This window comes from Eublepharis macularius, chromosome 11 (genome assembly GCF_028583425.1).
Source record: "Eublepharis macularius isolate TG4126 chromosome 11, MPM_Emac_v1.0, whole genome shotgun sequence".
NCBI lineage: Eukaryota > Metazoa > Chordata > Lepidosauria > Squamata > Eublepharidae > Eublepharis > Eublepharis macularius.
Window position 1 is genome coordinate 88,155,650 of NC_072800.1, and position 15,510 is coordinate 88,171,159.

The window sequence follows — 15,510 nt, forward strand, 5'->3', positions numbered from 1 at the left end:
TCGGATCAGGAGATCAAATTGACTTCACGACTGTGAGGTGAAGCAATATTCAAACGCAGGCTTAGCAGGCTGGATTGGATTTGCCAAGCTGAAAGTGGTTTCGAAAATATGTGCAATCATAGAATGGCAACCTTCGGATTTTGGAGATGAAATGAAAAGCCATCGAAATTTGAGCACCCCAGACATCAAATCTCAGGGGATTCCTAGTAGCGCTGTCAAGGTAACTTGGACTCCTGCCAAGGATAACTTATCAAGGCGAGTTGAGGGGAGGGGGGAATCGAGCTTCCAGTGGCTCACAGTCTAGGCTTTTCATCCTCTGATTTGACGGAGTTACAGAGGTTCTGATCCAGACACTGAACTCCTATAACTTATTTCCCAATTATCACATTTTTTAAATCACCTTATCTGCCACGATGGCTATGAGAAGCAGTGTGGTGTAGTGGTTACAGTGTCAGCTTAGGATCTCGGAGACCCAGGTTCGACTCCCCACTCTTGCCATGGAAGCTCATTGGGTGATCTTGGGCTAGTCACACTCTCAGCCTAACCTACCTCACAGGGTTGTTGAGGGGATAAAATGGAGGAGAGGAGAATGTTGTTAGCTGCTCTGAGCCCAAGGTGGGGTATAAATGAAGTAAATAAACAAACCATAGATTACTGGAATCAAACCAGATACGAAAGCAAGTGAAAGGGCGGAGCTCTCCTCTCCTCTCCTCTCCTCTCCTCTCCTCTCCTCTCCTCTCCTCTCCTCTCCTCTCCTCTCCTCTCCTCTCCTCTCCTTTTATTCCCTTAGAAACAGTGGAAAATACTTATTCATTATTTTTGGATGCAAGGGATAAAAGGACTGAGACATATTTTGCAATTGCTAAGGTAAATTTAGGATCCTTATCGCTAAACAAAAGCGCCAGAGTTTCTGTAGCATAAGGGGACAGTTGGTTAATTAAAGGCTTAATATAATGATTCCTTATATTTTTAAAGAACCGACATTCGAGCAGGGCTTGAAAGGATGCATCAATCCAGTTAAGGCCTCTCTTGCCCAAGCTGACCAAAATAGGCTCCTTACATTTTGCATGTGCGCAAACATGAATGAATACATGTGGATTCTCTCCCGCTGCCTCTAGGTTGGCCTTCAGACTCCCTTCCCGACAAGAGAACGGGTCATTTAAGGGCATTATCTACAGCTATTAAAGGACCGTTCAAGGATCAAGCTATATTAAAATTATGGACTACATCTGGAATCACTTTGAGCAAAACCACTTTAGATCCATTTGCAGCACTCAGGCGGCAAACTGGTGACATTGTTTGGTACAACAGACGGACACACACAGCTGATCTCCTGAAAGCAAGTCAAGGAATAGTCTTGCGTTACTCTTATGGGCATGACAGATGCCTGAAGCTCGATATGTGACAGAAAGAACAATTTTTTATGCAGTCATGGAGAAAAAGCAATGCTCCACAACAGTTTGATTTTTAAGGGTACAAATATCTCCCCCCCACCCCCTATTGTTCTAACACTGGATAGAAAGGGGAAGGGATTGCACTTAAGAACATAAGAAGAGCCCTGCCGAATTGGACCAGCGGTGGTCCATCTAGACCGGTATCCTGTGGCCAACTAGCTACTCTGGAGGGCCAACTGCAGGACATAGAGGCCGGGGCCTCCCCTGATGTTGCCTCCTGGCACTGAGATTCAGAGGTTGACTGCTTCTGAATGCTAAGGCTCCCTTTAACCGTCATGGTTAATAGCCAGTGATAGAACTATCCTGTATGAATCTGTCTAATCCCCTTTTAAAGCAGTCTGTGCCATTTGGTGTCGTGGCTAAGAGCGGCAGGACTCTAATCTGGAGAGCCAGGTATGATTCCCCACTCCTCTGCTTGAAGCCAGCTGGGTGACCTTGAGTCAGTCACAGCTCTCTCAGAGCTCTCTCTCAGCTGCACCCACCTCACAGGGTGATTGTTGTTGTGGGGATAATAACAACACACTTTGTAAACCGCTTTGAGTGGGCGTTAAGTTGTCCTGAAGGGTGGTATATAAATCGAATGTTATTGTTGTTATTATTATTATTACATTCTCTGGCAAGGAATCCCATACTTTAATCACTCCTATAAAGAAGGGGGGGGGGTTAGTCAATCCTGAATCTCCTGCCCAGCAACTTCATAGGAAACCCTCAAGTTTAGCATTTTGGGAGAGGGAGAAAAAGTTCTCTGTCCATTCTCTCTACCATGCACATAATTTCATAAACTTATATCATGCTCATGCAGCATGCACACCAATTTTACTGTGTGCTAACAGAAGGAAAATGATTGCTAAGTGACCAAGTCCACCCCTGTCATCTCTTTAGAAAATGTTCAGATGTGATCTTCCTATTCAGGCACTTAAGTCATTTCTGTTCAGGAGTCTTAAATTCTAAATGACCCACAAATTCTGTATGGGGTAGAAATCTGGGTGATCACGTGAGTTCACAGGACTTCCACTTTCTCAGAATAAAATTCCGCACAAGGTATTATTCTTGATTTAGACATGCAGTGCTTTTGAGTGCTGTGAAATGGGAAAATCTCTCGGGTCGATGACAGGATCAAGTTATAATTCGGCATGCTGAGAACTTCATGATGATTGCTAGGAGAACTGCATTTGCTCGAATTCCCTCGCTTACACATGATGTGAGCTATTGATCGGATCACCTTGATATATTCCTGGCAAAGTTCATCTTGGGCACAGCATCACACACGGCAAATCTCTGCATAGCCTTGTGGGCTACAGGGCTAGGTCACTGCAGCTTGTGCTAGCTTTGGCCCAGTCCAAGAACTAACTCATTTCATTTACCAGAGAAAAGGTACAAAACCCTGAGATCATTCGGTTGACTGACTTGCATTGCAAAGTACGGATCCATTTGTAGTCCACCCCCTCTTTGGGGCTATGCATCCTTTAAATAATTCACATTAGATATTGTTCTTCTTCTTGTTGTTATTTTCTTTGTGGCTGTGTATCCCTTAAATAACTCACATTAGATATAATTGTCATTTACGGTCTACCTTTCTTACTGGGACCCAAGGCAGAAAAAAACTTGTCAATCAGTAAGCAGATTACAAAATATGATAATATTTGAATCTAACCACAAAGCTTCCTAATAAAACAACAACAACAACAACAACAACAACATTCAATTTATATACCGCCCTTCAGGACAACTTAAGGCCCACTCAGAGCGGTTTACAAACTATGTTATTATTATCCCCACAACAAACACCTTGTGAGGTGGGCTGAGAGAGCTCTGAGAGAGCTGTGACAGACCCAAGATCACCCAGCTGGCTTCAAGCAGAGGAGTGGGGAATCAAACCTGGTTCTCCAGATTAGAGTTCCACTCTCTTAACCACCTCACCAAACTGGTGCAGTTTGGCTGGTATTATAAATCTGGGGTGGGGGAGAGAAAGAATAATTCAAGAAACGTATATAGAATCATAGGGTTGGAAGGGACCTCCAGGGTCATCTAGACCAACCCCCTGCACAATGCAGGAAATTCACAACTACTCCCCACACTCCCAGTGCCCCCTGCTCCATGCCCATAAGATGGCAAAACACCTCCAGGAACCCTAGCCAAACTGGCCTGGGGAAAATTGCTCCCTGACCCCAAGGTGGCGATCGGCCTTGTCAGGGCTTGCTGCGGCTGCCACTGGGCGTGGCACTGGGCAGTCTGCTCCTGACGTCACAGGGGGGCCAGGGACTCTGCAGGACCCTGCTCTGTGGAAGGAGGGGCGGTATACCTCACCCAGACTCCCTCTCAGTCCACTCGCTGGCCTGCTCAACCTGGCCTGCTTACCCTCTGTGTCCTCCATCTCCTCCTTCCAGAACTCTCCTCCAAGCCTCCACCCTTGCATCCTACTGCTCTCACTCCACATCATCACTCCTCACTCACACCCACCACCTCAGAGCTCTTCCTAGCCACCTTATATAGGGCTTCCTTTCCCCGCCCCGCCCTCCTTCTAGGCTTGTTCCCTCTCCTGACTTGGCCCAGCTGTGCCTTCCCTCAGGTGTTTCCCTCCTACCACTAATCCCTTCTTGGCTTCCTTGCCTTGCTGGCAGGGTGGGGTTGAATGCGAGCCATCCCCAGCTGAGGTCTCCTTGGCCTTGCTCACGAGGAGCTGCCCCAGCCGGCTTCTGTGCTGCTGAGCCTGCCTGGCCTTGCTCGCGAGGAGCTGCCCTGGCCAGCTTTTGTGCTGCTGAGCCTGTCTGGCCTTGCTCGCGAGGAGCTGCCCTGGCCAGCTTCTGTGCTGCCTGTTCACTGATGCTGGGAGGGGCTACCCATCTCCTCCCCCAGAATGCCTGTGGCAGCTCCACCTGGAGGGGCTTGGCTCCTAGCACCTCCTGAGCCAGGCTGCTGTCCTCTAGCCAGGGTGTGGCTCTGGGCTGTGGTGGCTGCTTCTCCTCCTTGGAAGGTAAGGGCTCTGTCTGGGCTGTTGCTGTGTCCCTGTTCCCCTTGCCTTGGCCCTTTTCCTCTAGCCTGCTTAGCCCCCTTTCTCCCCCATGGTGGGTGGGACTAGCTGGCTTCTCCCTGCTCCCTCCAGCCTTCTGAGGCTTTGGCCTTTTGCCCCTTCCCCCTGGAGTAAGCAGGGTCTGGCTCTGTTTGCCAGACAGAGCAGCTGAACTGCTGTCTCCCGGCTGCCCCCTGCCGCTGTCTGCCAGCAAGTCTGGGGGCTGGGCTGCTGACCCCGGACACACACCCCCCTCTTAGCCTGGACGCTGGCTCGGGGGGGTCTGGCTCGAAGAGCCGTGACATGAAGTCCGCATCCCTATGGCTGGTCCCCCGGCGGTAGGTAATGGTGAACCGGTATGGCAGTAGAGACAGGTACCACCTCAGGATGCGAGGGTTGTGCTCTTTCATCCGGTGCATCCATTGGAGGGGTGCATGGTCTGTCACCAATGTAAAGGGGTTATTCGCCAGATAATACCGCAAAGCCCCCACGGCCCATTTGATGGCAAGGGCCTCCCTCTCAATGGTGGCATACTTCTGCTCCGCTGGCTGGAGCTTGCGGCTCAGGAACAAGACGGGCACCCTCCCTCCATCTTGCTCCTGCATCAGGACCGCCCCCAGGCCTGAGGCCGATGCGTCAGTTGCCAGTACGAAGGGTTTCTCAAAGTCCGGATTCCAGAGCTTGGTGGTGTCCGATAGTGCAGTGCGTAAGTCCTGGAAGGCAGCCTCCCGCTCCGGCGTCCAGCTGAGGCGACTAGGGCTGCCCTTCTTCAGACAGTCCGTCAGGGGGGCTGAGCGGGTCGCAAAATGGGGGATGAAGCGCCCGTAGTAGCCAAGAAGCCCCAGAAACCTCCTGAGCTGACGCTTGGTCTGTGGTTGGGGCACATCCCCTATGGAGGCCACCTTTTCAGGCGGGGGTCGGATCTGTCCACCTCCGATGACAAATCCCAGGTACTTGAGCTCCTGGAATCCCAAGTGGCTCTTCTTGGGGTTGGCCTTCAGCCCTGCCTTTTGGAGTGCGGTGAGGACTTTCTCCAGGTGCTGTAGGTGGGAGGGCCAGTCAGGACTGAAGATGACGATGTCATCAATGTAAGCCATTGCAAAGTCCCGACAGTCCCCCAGGACTTGATCCACCAGCCGCTGGAAGGTAGCCGCTGCCCCGTGGAGGCCAAAGGGCATGCGGCGGAACTGGAAGAGGCCCCGGGGGGTGGCGAAGGCCGTCTTCTCCCGGTCCTCCAGGCGCACTGGTACCTGCCAGTACCCTTTCGTCAGGTCGAGGGCGGACAAGTACCGGGCCGGCCCCAGTTGACCCACTAGGACGTCTGCCCGCGGCATGGGGTATGCGTCGAACTTGGCCACTTTGTTCAGTTCCCGGTAGTCGATGCAGAAGCGAGTCGACCCGTCTGGCTTTGGCACCAACACGATGGGGCTGCGCCATTCACTTCGGGACGGTTCAATCACCCCCAGGCGCAGCATTTCCTCCGTCTCCCGATCCACCGCCTCCCACTGCTTCCGGGGGATGGGTCGCCAGGTTGCCCTTGCAGATTGCCCCGGCCGGGTGGGGATGGCATGGTGCACCAGGTTCGTGACCCCGGGGCGTCTTGAAAAGACCCCGGGTGCTTGCTCCCACAGGGCCTGTAGCTGGGCCTTCTGTGCAGGGTTGAGCTGTGGATCCACCTTCGGCTCCTCGAACTCCGGGGCGTCAGCGGTCCATGGCAGCTCGCTGTCTGGGAGGTCTAAGGGGTCTTCGGCCAAGGCGCACCCATCCTCTGGCCGCTCATGCCACCGCTTGAGCAGGTTCACGTGCAGGGTTCTCCGTCGGCGTCGGCCTGGCCCGCACTGCAGCTCATAGGTGGTGGGGCCCAGCACCCTCCGAATTTGGTAAGGGCCCCTCCATGGGTCCCCCTCCTCCCGTGGGAACACCGAGTGGTGTACCAGGACCTTCTCTCCGACTTGGAAGGTCCTCATCCTTGCGCCCCGGTCATAGGCCGCCTTCTGCTTTGTCTGGGCGTGGGTCAGCTGGCGGTTGGCCTCAGCCTGGGACTGCTGCACCCGCCCACGGAGCTGGCTCATGTACTCCGGTATGGGGGGAGCAGGGCTGCTGGTGCGGGGACCCCACTGTTCCGCCAGCCGAGAGAGCATCCCCCGCGGCTTGCGCCCGTACAGCAGTTCAAAGGGGCTAAAGCCAGTGGACGCCTGCGGGGTCTCCCTAAGGGCGAACATGAGGGGGTCGATGTATAGGTCCCACTGTCGAGGCTTGTCCCGTGTCATCTTCCTCAAGGCTTCCTTGACGGTCTGGTTCAGACGCTCTGCCAAACCGTCAGTCTGAGGGTGATATGCCGAGGTGAACACCTGCCGGATCCCCAAATTCTGGCAGAGTTGACGCATGGCTTTGGCCCGGAACGGCCCCCCCCGGTCTGTCAAGATTTCATCAGGCAGTCCCACCATGGCAAAAAGCTTGGACAGGGCTCGTATCATCCCCGGGGTCTGCATCGTCTTAAGCGGGATGACCTCAGGGAATCGTGTAGCATAGTCCACAATCACCAGGGCAAAGCGGTGGCCCCGGGGCGTGCGTGGCAGTGGGCCGATAAAGTCCATCGCGATGCGCTGGAAGGGCGTCTCCATGACGGGCAGCGGGGAGAGGGGGGCCTTTGGTGGGCGCCGGGCTGCCACCCGCTGACAGGTGGGGCACGAGCGGCAGTGGGCCTTCACGTCCGCGTTCACAGAGGGCCAGAAGAACTGCTCGAGGATCTTCTTCAGGGTCTTGTGGTGCCCCAGATGCCCGGCCCAAGCGTGTTCATGGGCCGTGCGGAGGACTTCTGCCCGGTAAGCTGCCGGCACCAGTAGCTGGCGGATCTCTCCCTGGCCGTTTGGGGCACGGGCTAGGCGGACCCACACCCCTCCTTGCTTCTCAATGCGGGGAAGCCGTTGGGACCTCCGCTCATCCTGCACTCGGTCCTCTTCACGAACTGCTGTCTCCCGCAAGCGCTGTAAGGACTCATCTGCCCCTTGGGCCTCGCAGAAGGGGCGGTCGGCCAGGGGTCCCGCTGGTTCCTTGGCCTGCGGGCCTGCTCCTGGTCTGGTAGAGGGACCCTCATCCGGGTCGGGGGCCTCCTCCACTTGCAGCACTGGGGCAACCTGTGGGTTTGCCAGTCCCTCGGCTGCCTCCCTAAGTAGCCTGGAGAACCCCGGGGCATCTCTCCCCAGCAGCATAGGGAGCGGTAAGTGGGCTACCTTGGCCACTTCCAGGCGGCGGAGCGCTCCCAGGTATTCCACTGTGATCCAGACCATAGGGTACGGCTGGGTGCGGCCCATCACGTCTGTCACCGGGACCCAGCGATGCACTGGGGTGTCAGCTGGGATAAGTTGGGAACGAATTGCTGATACTGCGCTCCCTGAGTCCAATAGGGCTTGTAGGGTCTGCCGTCCTATTCTCACGGTGGCGCACAGCCCCTGCACCGCCTTGCCGGCTGGTGGGTTAATTTCCCATGCGAATGCGCATACCACGGGTGGAGTGGCTGTGGGGGTGCAGGCTTGTATCTGGTGTTCCACCGCCTGTGCTAGCTTCACCTGAGCTGCTTGGAAGGTTGCCTCCAGCTTCCTCCACACCTCGTCCAGGTGTGCCTCTAGCCATGGTCTGAGCTCTGCAGTGGCATTGGGATGCATCCCCTCGCCTGGCGCCTGCGTTGGAACGACCTTCCCCGTACGGGCCACCAACTTGTCAGGGCTTGCTGCGGCTGCCACTGGGCGTGGCACTGGGCAGTCTGCTCCTGACGTCACAGGGGGGCCAGGGACTCTGCAGGACCCTGCTCTGTGGAAGGAGGGGCGGTATACCTCACCCAGACTCCCTCTCAGTCCACTCGCTGGCCTGCTCAACCTGGCCTGCTTACCCTCTGTGTCCTCCATCTCCTCCTTCCAGAACTCTCCTCCAAGCCTCCACCCTTGCATCCTACTGCTCTCACTCCACATCATCACTCCTCACTCACACCCACCACCTCAGAGCTCTTCCTAGCCACCTTATATAGGGCTTCCTTTCCCCGCCCCGCCCTCCTTCTAGGCTTGTTCCCTCTCCTGACTTGGCCCAGCTGTGCCTTCCCTCAGGTGTTTCCCTCCTACCACTAATCCCTTCTTGGCTTCCTTGCCTTGCTGGCAGGGTGGGGTTGAATGCGAGCCATCCCCAGCTGAGGTCTCCTTGGCCTTGCTCACGAGGAGCTGCCCCAGCCGGCTTCTGTGCTGCTGAGCCTGCCTGGCCTTGCTCGCGAGGAGCTGCCCTGGCCAGCTTTTGTGCTGCTGAGCCTGTCTGGCCTTGCTCGCGAGGAGCTGCCCTGGCCAGCTTCTGTGCTGCCTGTTCACTGATGCTGGGAGGGGCTACCCATCTCCTCCCCCAGAATGCCTGTGGCAGCTCCACCTGGAGGGGCTTGGCTCCTAGCACCTCCTGAGCCAGGCTGCTGTCCTCTAGCCAGGGTGTGGCTCTGGGCTGTGGTGGCTGCTTCTCCTCCTTGGAAGGTAAGGGCTCTGTCTGGGCTGTTGCTGTGTCCCTGTTCCCCTTGCCTTGGCCCTTTTCCTCTAGCCTGCTTAGCCCCCTTTCTCCCCCATGGTGGGTGGGACTAGCTGGCTTCTCCCTGCTCCCTCCAGCCTTCTGAGGCTTTGGCCTTTTGCCCCTTCCCCCTGGAGTAAGCAGGGTCTGGCTCTGTTTGCCAGACAGAGCAGCTGAACTGCTGTCTCCCGGCTGCCCCCTGCCGCTGTCTGCCAGCAAGTCTGGGGGCTGGGCTGCTGACCCCGGACAGGCCTTACCCTGGGCATGTAAGAAGGGGCCAGGAGAACGAAGCACTGATGTAATCCTTATAAGGCAACAACGCCATTCATATAAGGAAGTCTTTATCCCTAATAAAAACCACCTCTTGAGCTGATCCATTACACCACAGCTCTACTCCTTTTCGAGAATGCCCTCTCAAACAATTCTGCTTTGTACATTTTGTGAACGGATAGAAGTGGCTTTCCTAATAGCCCCAGGCAGCCTATTCCACAATGCAGAAGCCGCCTCAGGGAATGTGGAAGGTTATGAGCACACCACAAATTTTGTTAGTCTTATAGGTACTACTGGACTCTTGCTCTTTTCTATTGCTTAGGTTTGCAATCGAAGTGTCTTATTTCTGCAAACTCATGAAGAAGCTATTTCCTCTCTGTCGTTACAAGATGTTGATCACTGGTACGCAATACCAAAAACAATTCATCCCCCCCCTCCCTCACTCAAAGACGACAAGCACGTTACACTGAATATGGTTTCCTTGGCTTTGTCTGTTGCCAAAAGATGTCAGCAATGGAATGAAATTGATTGTCTCCAGCCCTGAGGATATATTCAGTCAATCTGTAATGGAAATGGGTTTTTATTTCTTTCCGATCTCTTTCAATCTCTCTCGTCTCCGATTTTTAGCTCTTTGTTGTGGTCCAATGTTAAAATAAATCAAACTGAATGGATGGGAAACACGAGCCAGCACTGCTTCTCTGCTGGTTGGCATGCGCAGACAACTTGATTGGATGTTGCTAATGGGGGGGGGGGCTGTAACTCTAGCCAGTGAGTGGGTCCCAGCAGTGAGTGGGTGCCCAACAATGCCAACAGCTAATAATGGCCCTGCCAGACGTAAACTGCAGCGCACACAGTATTTCTCGGCAGTGCATTATGTTTCTGGACTTTAAAATGGAAATTGGCTGGGGATAAATTAAGGAAATGCTTAACCTCTGGGGGATGTGGGAACCTGACCCAGTAACAAAGCACACTGCAGGTAGCACATGACAGTGAACTCAAAAGGGTTCCTCTGTAACTTCGAAATCTCTGCCTAATTTTTTGTTCCTTGCTGAGAGACTGGAGATGGCACAGTTTGTCTTTGCACACTACATTTCTGGATCGAGGCAAGCTTGTTTCTTCTGTCCTTAGGCAGCCTTAGTTCTTACCTATTTTGGTAAATATGAACATGCAATTAACACCTCAGGGCCAAGCTACACATGACGAATGACACTTGAACGGCAAGTGGATTGAGTGGAGGGCAAGTGAACAGGGAGAAATACACTTGCTGTTCAAGTGTCATTCGTCATGTGTAGCTTGGCCCTCAGTTAGTGTATATAAGACTAGGTTTAATATGCATCTTGTCTCTGAGCAGACATTTTTATCCTTGATTTCAGTAGGTAAAGGTAAAGGTAGTCCCCTGTGCAAGCACCAAGTCATTACTGATCCATGGGGAGACGTCACATCATGACGTTTTCTTGGCAGACTTTTTACGGGGTGGTTTGCCATTGCCTTCCCCAGTCATCAACACTTTACTCCAAGGAAACTGAGTACACATTTTACCAACCTCGGAAGGATGGAAGGCTCAGTCAACCTTGAGCCAGCTACCTGAACCCGGCCAGGATCGAACTCAGGTCACGAGCAGAGCTTGGGCTGCAGCACTGCCGCTTACCACTCTGTGCGACAGGGCTCTTCCTTGATTTCAGTATTCAGCTATTAAACACCTTCTATAAAGTGCATGGATGCCCAGCCATTTATAGGGCTGCCAAGCCCTTGGCATGTGCAGGGCTCATGTTCCTGTTGGATCTTGTAGTTGCGGTGGGAGAGGGGACCAGTGCTGTTGCAAATGTAACCGTGTCATTACCATAGAGTTTCCGGTGATTCCTAGACCTACCCCCGTAGGTTTACCCTAGAAGTGACATCAGAACACTCGAAGCGCTGCCCCCCGCCCCACATCCCCAATCTTCCCACCAGTTGCCAGTTTCAGTCATGGCTTTTACTAAGGGTGAGTCCCTCAGGTGCCCCCTTGTGGAGGTGGACCCCCCTCCTGGTTTTAGTTCATTACTGTATTAGCCTCTGTAGACCCAGTGATCTTGCAGGACTGAGAGCCAAGCTACAAGTGACACCTGACACAGGTTGGACACTTGTCAGCTTCCCTCAAGTTTTGATGGGAAATGTAGGCAGCCTGGTCTTGCAGCTGTAATGGAGAGCCAAGCTGCAAAACCAGGATGCCTACATTTCCCATCAAAACTTGAGGGAAGCTGACAAGTGTCCAACCTGTGTAAGGCGTCACTTATAGCTTGGCTCTGTGAAATCCACTGTCTGTTTACATTTTGCTGCCAGTTTTAAATTGCTTTTAGCTACTTGTTATTTATTGTATGTTGTTTTTTTAATCGGGTTGTGATCCGCTCTGAGCCTGCATTGCAGGGATAGTGGGCTATAAGTCTAATAAATAAATAAAATAATAAGTAAAAAGAAAACTGGACGATTTCTGCAAATAGCTCTGTACTCGACTCACCTGTACTGTATTGTCTCTGAAGTGGTTGATGCTCTCAGTTTCGTCATTAAAATCCTAACTATGTTAAACAGGAATACAAAATTTATCTGAAAAAAGAAAAAAGGGAAAAGAGAAAGCAAGATCAATGAACTTAAAGAGACGAACACCCAGCCAAATAACGAACCTGCAGAGTAGTCCAATTGAAAAAGATTTTTTTTAATATATCTTTACTGCAAGTTGCATTATAACAGGATCAAAATGAAATTGAATTCCTTCCTTGAGATCAGTTCCTGGCTCATCCCTCCCTTCTACCCTGCTGAGAGTTTCAGTTCAGAGCAAAATGGTCAGACGCAGTTAAGGCACGCTCATTACAATCTTGAGAGAAAGAGGTATTGAAGCAAAAAGAAAGGAGGTTATCTGAAAAGAAGGATGGCTGACGGGTGGCTTCTGAATCGATTTTATTCAGCCCCTGGTAGTCGTACTAAAAATATTTTCATATTGTAAGAAAAAAAGATGTCTCATTTAAATGTTGCTTCTCTCGGTTGGATTGTGTATGCAATATGCAAGTGGAGATTTTTCTATTTTTTTTTAAAGAATTTTTATTGGATGGGTCAATATATATAAATTACCATACTTACTTTTTAACAACCATCACATTATACTATTCCCACCCATCCCCCCCCCCCCGCTTTTCAGTTGACTTCCAACAGTTTTCCATTCCCTTCATTTATACTATATTATCATTTATACTAAATCACTATCTCCTACTATATAAACTTAAATATTTCTACATTATAATATATACTATATAATATAACATAACCTAACCTCTAATATAATATAACCACAGTATACTCATCTCTATCTATCATATTCCAAATGTATTTCTAATATTTATTTCAATATTACTATACTCTTCTTAACATATACTAACCTATTTCCATCAGTAATTGCAAACCAGTAAAGATCTATTCTCCCCTTCTAACAATTATCCAAAGACCACATTTTTCCTTTCATGTCCCACTTTTTTCCACATAATTTCATAATATGCAAGTGGAGATTTTTCTATATTCCTTTTCTTTATCTTTCAAGCTTCTTTGATCCAATGATCTTAAGGAGCAGATAAGGAGCCTTTATTTCTTTAAGAAAAATAGAGTGGAATGATACTTGGCCACAGCCAATGTTGTCCTTGGATCTCTCTGGTGGTAGAGAATGCCCTCAAGTCACAGCTTGAGGTGGGGTGTCCATGGCAAGAGACTAACAGAGGTGGTTTGCCATTGCCTGCCTCTGCAACCCTGGTCTTCGTTGGAGGCCTCCCATCCAATTACTAACCAAGGCCAGGGCTCATTTTGAGGGGGAACGCACAGGAACGGAGTTCTGGTAGTTTCCCAAAGAGGTCACATGACAGGTGGCCCCACCCACCTGACTCTCGGCCATTTTGGGCCTGTTTCGGTCTGGATTGGGGCCGAAACGGCCCAGATCAGGCCTCTGACAGGTGGTGGATCACTCTCCCACTCAGCAGCAGCCCGATCCTGACCATTTTGGGCCCCCTTTCAGCCATTTTCAGCACCTTTTTGCCATTTTGGGCCCAATTCTGGCCCTGAATGGCCAAGATTGGGTCCAAAACAGCCAGGATAGGTTATGTCAGGGGGTGTGGCATATGCAAATGAGTTCCTCCAGCTCTTTTTCTACGAAATGATCCCTGACCAAGGCCAACCCTGCTTAGCTTCATGAAATCTGACGAGATCAGGCTCACCTGGGCTATCCAGGGCAGGGCCCTTGGATTTCTATCCATCAGCAAATAGGGAACTAAATTTTCTTTTACTACAATGGAAGGTAATTTAGTTAAAATAGGGACAATACGTAATTTGTGATACAAGTTATAATAAGGGCATTCCAATATCATATGGGACAGGGAGTCAACCTTTTTCAAATCGCATTGGCAGAGTCTGTCCAAATAAGGCAAATGTTAGTATCTCCCATATAGCACTGCTAAAGGGGCGGCGATTAGATCTTTGTATATGTAGCTCAGGTAGGAACTGGTGGCTCAGGTGGCTAGGCACCACCCGCCCCATCCTCTGGTAACACTAAGAGGAGCAGATGGGCGCATATTAAGAGCGGGTCCCCTGCAGCAACTGTCATCATTTGATGCAGATGTTGCACCACCATTTTACATGACATCTGAATGAAGTAAAACGACAAACTTGCTGCAAACAAAATTCTTGCTCGAACTCTAAACAGGATCATCATCTTTGATATCGATTATGCCAATAGGAGCCCACAAGAACTGTGCTCAGCGTCTGGAACACTGTCTCAAGAGCTGAGCACCTCCTTGAGACTGCAAAAGTTGGCCGTTATTGATTTGAAATAATACTGGTGTACAGTAAGACAAGAAGAAAACTGAAGGAAGAAAATGGATTCATTGGAAATGTGGTGCTGGAGGAGAGTTTGGTGGGTACCACGGACGGCCAAAAAGACAAATAAGTGGGTTCTAGATCAAATCAAGCCTGAATTCTCCCTAGAAGCGAAAAGGACAAAACTGAGGCTATCGTACTTTGGTCACATCATGAGAAGACAAGAAAGACTCTCTGGAAAAGTCAATAATGCTGGGGAAAGTGGAAGGCAGGAGGAAAAGAGGAAGACCCAAAACAAGATGGCTGGACTCAATCAAAGAAGTCACGTCCTCCGGTTTGCAGGATCTGAGCAAGTCTGCTAATGATAGGAGGTTTTGGAGGTCTTTCATTCATAGGGTTGCTATGGGTTGGAGGCGACTTGATGGCACATCATAACACAAATACACACAGTAAGACAATTCTCACATTTTGAAAAGAAACATGCAAGGTCATTCCATATTATCTTGGCCCTTTGAAGACACATGGACTCAGGGCTTTCTACCACTGATTCACAGCATCTTCTCAAAAATCTGAACACATGGAAGCTGTCTTAATCTGAGTTAGACCATTGGTCTATCAAGAAGACTACTCTCTACTCTAAGTTACAGTGGATCTTCAGAGTTTGAGGCAGAGGCCTTCTCCACCCTCTTCTAAGTCGTCTTTTCAACTGGAGATGTCAAGTACTGAACCTGGGACCTTCTGTGTTCCAAGCAGATGCTCTACTACTATGCCACAGCTCGGCCCCATCTCATCCCTTCCTCTGTGGTCTCCTCTATTGCTAGAGATCAAATCGGATCTATTCGCTTACATAACTCTGCAATGCACCACACTGGAGAATAATATATAATGATTTTAAGAGAGCAATATGAGATCTGCAAGCTTCTTGTTCTCTGAAAAATAAAACTGCTAGTGAAAAAGTTAATAGCAATTTTATTATATTGTCGAAGGCTTTCACGGCTGGAGAACGTTGGTTGTTGTGGATTTTCTGGGCTGTATTGCCGTGGTCTTGGCATTGTAGTTCCTGACGTTTCGCCAGCAGCTGTGACTGGCATCTTCAGAGGTGTAGCACCAAAAGACAGAGATCTCTCAGTGTGGAAAAGATGCTGGCAGGTAATTTATATCTACTCAGGAAGGTGGGGTTGGGCTGAGTCATCCTGTGTTTCCCAGGGTGTGGAATGCTAATGGAGGGAGGCTTATAGTGGATATAGTGAAGCCACTAATTTTCTTAGTCATATAGGTTTCTATTGGACTCTTGCTCTTTCCTACTTATCAAGGAAAAATTAGAAAGGCACGGGATTAGCCCCCCTGGGCAAATTCAACATTCTGCTTGGCATCGTTTGCCCCAGCAGTACCAGCTGTGAGCCCAGAAGCAAG

General features: G+C 50.7%; 1 protein-coding gene across 1 annotated transcript in view; it reads right to left on the minus strand.

The window, feature by feature from the left end:
• Positions 1–15,510, minus strand: part of CRHR2 (corticotropin releasing hormone receptor 2) — a 236,114-nt gene that overhangs the window by 20,121 nt on the left and 200,483 nt on the right. Inside the window, exon 10 of the mRNA XM_054990967.1 lies at positions 11,765–11,850. Within this exon, the coding sequence (XP_054846942.1) occupies positions 11,765–11,850 (86 nt within the window). The remainder of the gene's footprint in view (positions 1–11,764; positions 11,851–15,510) is intronic.